This window comes from Rhipicephalus sanguineus, chromosome 5 (genome assembly GCF_013339695.2).
Source record: "Rhipicephalus sanguineus isolate Rsan-2018 chromosome 5, BIME_Rsan_1.4, whole genome shotgun sequence".
Classification (NCBI taxonomy): Eukaryota; Metazoa; Arthropoda; class Arachnida; order Ixodida; family Ixodidae; genus Rhipicephalus; species Rhipicephalus sanguineus.
In genome coordinates, this window is record NC_051180.1 from 39,350,127 (window position 1) to 39,355,098 (window position 4,972).

The 4,972-nt window shown below is 46.3% G+C and overlaps 1 protein-coding gene across 1 annotated transcript; it reads left to right on the forward strand.

Annotated features, from left to right (window-relative positions):
* The first annotated feature begins 1,114 nt into the window (after nucleotides 1–1,114).
* Nucleotides 1,115–2,878, forward strand: LOC119394625 (membrane metallo-endopeptidase-like 1). Its single transcript, XM_037661943.2, has one exon. The coding sequence runs from the start codon at nucleotides 1,115–1,117 to the stop codon at nucleotides 2,876–2,878; it is 1,764 nt and encodes a 587-aa protein (XP_037517871.2).
* Nucleotides 2,879–4,972: the final 2,094 nt, after the last annotated feature.

The following is a 4,972-nucleotide window of genomic DNA, read 5'->3' on the forward strand; positions in this document are numbered from 1 at the left end:
GACATCGAAATGAGCAAATCAAGTGGACGAAGCGTGAGTAAAAAGCGCCTTTGTGTCGAGTCATGGTCATGAAGAGAGGCCTGTGACCGAGAGATAGTCCGCATACAAGGCTTGTCTTTTTACAGTAACCAAACCAAATCACCTGGCTCTTCGAATGGCACTAGAGATTACTCATTATTTGACCTTGCTGCTTGGAATACTAACTTAAAAACGAAGAATACTAGACACTTATGCGTGCTGTCATTGCAGCGCCACTGTGGCGTTTCTCATAGGTCGTACGTTGATTTGGGGTGTTAGCTTCATCTGTCTTTGAATCACTCTCATACGAAACTAGCGCTTTCCTGGTTATAACAAAAAGCTGATGTTACCACTTTATGGCATTAGTCCACTTATGTGGAATTACGTCCGGGAAGCACTATTGGGCGCGGGTAGAGGATATATTACAGTAGGTAAGCCAAAATGTAGAATTATAATTACGCAGGCCACGTAACGCTTATAACAATCTAAGGATAAATGAAACGCACGCAGGGGCATGATGAAGATGATCGAGTAGTAAAATAAAGAATGTGAAGACGCTGAAGTGTCTAGCATTCTATCTTTACAACCGAACTAAGCGTATCCATTGCAGTATGTTGATAATTAGTGACTCGTTAACACATGTCGACATTGCACTCTTTTATATAAGCCGGAACATACTCTCACACCATGAGCTAACATATAGTATACTAAATTTTTTTTATAAAACGCAGTGATGTTTATGATCGTTGTGACGTTGCGCATTTTCTTTTTTCAGTCTCTGGCGCCGGACGACGGATACTCAAAGATGCCGCCAGCCTTCGTGCTCGTCGCGAATCCAAACGCGAAGCGGAGGCTTTTGCAGCTGGCTGTCGCAGCTACCGTGTGTTTCGCCGTGGGGCTGATTTGCATCGTCGCTTACGTTTTTTTAACCTCGCCGGGAAAGACGGTGGGGATTTGCGTCTCCGACTCGTGCTTGGAACACGCCAAGCGGCTCTTGAGCTCGATCAACGCCAGCGCCGATCCTTGCAAGGACTTCTACGCATTCGTCTGCGGCGGTTGGCAACGCGCGTTTCCCGCGCTTTCCGTCCTCGAGAAAATGAACGTGGATGCCAAGCAAAACGAGATCATGGAGCTGAACGCCGACACGTGGCGCGTTGGGGAAGCGAGTCAGCTGTACCGTCAGTGTTACGAACCTTCGAAGGTGCACGTAGATACCAACATTGAAGCGCTGCTTCAATTCATGGATATTGTGGGCCTCGTTTGGCCCGTCAGAGATGTCAACGATTCTCTACTGCACCCGCTAGAAGTAATGCTCTACATGGCCGCCAAATACGACACCAACTTTCAGTTCCGCTTGGAGGTTGCCACCAGCAAAATTATCGGCACCATTTTGGTAGTCCGTAGACGATACCACAGCGTTGTCTGGGAACACCGCCTTCTCCATGCCCTTAACTTGGAGGAGTACGCGATGGTCATCCGCGATCATATGAACACCCTACGCCTAAAGAACGTGCAGTGCAATACGACACTCCTTCGCGAGCTCGAAACATTCTTCATCGAAGCCACAAGTTATGAAAGCGGCGAGGGTGACCAGTCGTGGCTGACCATTAGTGAACTAGATAGCAAGACGCCGAACATCAGAGGAGCGCAGTGGCACTTTCTCCTCAACCGCCAACACAGAATTACGCTCCAACGCACTTGGAATCCGAAGGACTGGGTGGTGATTGAAGACTCGGCCATCCTGACAAAGCTTGACGAGCTGTTCCGCACTTACCCTGACCCACACATATTGATGGGCACTGCCTGGATGTTCATCCAGTCTCACCTATGGGTGGCGGCCGGAAAGCCAGACCTCATGTTCCGCGACAATTTCCAAGAGAAAGTGCAGCTCGCATGCCTGGAATACGTGAACTCGCTTTTCGGCCTTCTCGCCTCCGTCGAATACTTAACGCGGACGTATCCGACGAGCGAAGTACGCCGCGGCGTCTACAGCTTCGTGCGAAGCCTGAAAAACGAGTTCGTTTCGACTCTGAAAAGCACCGCCTGGATCGGCCATGAAAGCGCGGAGAAGGCGGAACAGAAGATCAAGAACACGGACCTGAACATCTTGCCCTCCGAACATTTCTTCCTTCTGTCGGCACGCGCTGGTCTTTACGGGAAGTTTCCCGATATCAATACGAGTGCATTTGTGGAGAGCTGGTTATATACCGCGGAAAGTTATCAGAAGCTACAAAACCACGCCCGATTCTACGATGTATACCAGAAGAGACGCACGTTTCACCGGCAGCCGTATGAGTACACCTATCTTCGCAATTCAGTTGACGCTGCCACGGCGGCGCTCGATCCGCCACTTTTCTACAGAGGTGGAACTTTTGCAATGAACTACGGCGGCTCGGGTGTCCTGCTGGCCAAAAAGATAGCCAAAGCCATCGACCCGGTAGGCACGACGGTGAACAGCTTTGGCGAAAATGTTGTCTGGTGGGGCACGGCACATTCTGCAGAGTACAACCGCCGCCTTAACTGTAAATTAGGCCAGGCGGCCGGACATAATGCGATGGGTGTTTTTCCTGCGATACCGGCGCTTGAAGTGTCTTTCTCGGCGTACAAGACGGCCGTTAAGCAGGAGGGAACCAGTGGACCCATGGTGCAGGACTTGCGAATCCGAGGATTGGAGGAGTACACTGATGACCAGCTGTTCTTTATGACCTACTGCTACGCACTCTGCTCCAAAGAGGGCGACACCAGCAGTCAACAGGAGTGCAACTTGCCGCTCGGGCATTTTTCCCGCTTTGCGGACGCCTTCTATTGCCCCGAAGGGTGGCCCATGAATGCAAAATCAAAATGCACATTCTTTAATTGATGTCATGTAGAACGAAGTATGTTATTTTTGTTTATAGCGGTTACAGCGCCTAAACGAGAGACAGAAAATAGACTGAACAATACATAATGATTTCGTTCGCTTCAGCGCTGTGGGCTTTTTTGTCTTCCTCGTTATAAGTCATTCTTTTTGTAGCGAACTTCAGTGAGGTGTAGTGTTGATTTTCAGAGATTTCGTGGGGTTTTCTTAACAAATTTCAGCGTCACATTATGCACCAATGTAATGATTACTTCGATTACTCTGGACAGAGCCGCATGATTAGATTGAGCAGACTTTCGCCGTATGTGAATGTAGGCTTATACGTGTTTGCGTAGAAAATGCGAGAGCTTATAGTGGACGTTTTTGTCGGCACTTCGAGATAGCTGCGAGGTCGCTCGCGATGAGCTTCAAAGTGCACTCACCACACGGAAATGTGCGAAACCTGTATTATATTGGGTATGTTGTATTGCTGTTCAGCACTACTACACATCGATAATAATAAAGAAAAAAACGTCAGGCATGTGCGGAGAGCGCAGCACAGTCACAACGAAAGGGCCAAGCCCTATTTAAGAAGCCACAAAAAAGCAGTGCCTTAACACGGTACGTTCATAGTAGATTGGCAACGTATCGGCAAACACGAAGCAGCCTCGACCCAATCCTTCCGGTAGTGCTATAAGGCGAGAAGTCGCTGGAGCATCGGTAAAATATACACAGGCGCATTTGCCGTGATATAGGATAGCAGTAGCGCTGGATGCCTGAGCATGCGCAGATAAGTTTTCGTGTCTATTTTCTTTTTCGCTGCAGTGCCCTCTTTCAGTTATTAGTCCGCGTTTGCGTTGTTCTGATCTGCTGTGTCCATGCCTGCGCGCCAACTTCTTTTATCGTGAATAGGATAGTATGCTGGATAAGAGTACGGTACGACGGCGTCGTAACGTCAGTGCAGTTCTAACTAGTGAAATTTAAGTGCTGGCTGCGACAGGAATGAACTGCTATGGTCCGTTAACGCAAGGTAAGTGGAACGAACCTTGAGCGGCTTGTCATAAGTAATGGAGAAATATCGAGAACTGCCCATTAACAAGAAAACACCAGGCCTGCGAGGAACACGCAGCTCAGTCACAGCGAAAGCCTGAGGAGCGACCTTTTTGGAGCCCGTTGTAAACACTCTTGAGGTGACTACTGCAAGTACAGTTGCAAAATGCCCACTACCCCATAAACCATAATTTTGCGAAGTAGAGTAGTACCCACTATAACATTATTCAACATTATGCGAACGCGCGAGCCACCCACTGACGTCTGTAAAGCATTATGTGCACTTTGTTGATGCTGTTGTTGACGAATAATTATACTGCAGCTCTTTTTAATGGGTGGGATACTTTAATCCACCCATTCGTTACGCAACTCTCATTGTGACGCCTGGTTGTTATTTTATCCTTCTACCATGCCAAATTCCATCTGTTAATGTGATTCCTTGCCGAAAATAACGTTTGTAAAGGGTCTTTTTGTGGAGGAGTTTCAAGCACCGGCGTGGCTTTGTGGTACTCTACTCCCACGCAGAGGGTCTCGGTTTAGATCCCACCCAATGGGTATATATAAATATATATATATATATATATATATATATATATATATATATATATATATATATATATATATATATATATATATATATATATATATATATATATATATATATATATATATATGGGTCATTCCATGCCAAATCACCCAGCGTTTTTCCGACCATCACAAATATGGCTGAAAAAATTTCCACGCTTTTCTTGAAGTACAAAACTCGTTCTGCTCGTTTATTTCAGTTGCCAAAAATTTTCCCGCCTGTTTGTGAGAGTCTGTATTTTTACGCCGGCTGAGCTAAAGGGCATCAAACAACAATTTTTTTCAAAGGGCGTTTATAGGATGCATTCAATAAACTGGTATTTCCGGCAAGCTAATGAAGTGATGTAACTGTAAAAATAATGACTTATTTATCTATATCAATTCTCCGAGGGCTTTTCGCACGAGCAAAATTGAAGAAACTTGTAAAGTTTGATATTTTTTCCAGGAACAAGGCAAACTCAAAGGGTAGAAATTAATTATATA

Excerpts from the sequence above, each read along its gene's own strand:
- LOC119394625 (XM_037661943.2), top strand. The coding sequence starts at position 1,115 with ATGAACGTGGATGCCAAGCAAAACGAGATCATGGAGCTGAACGCCGAC.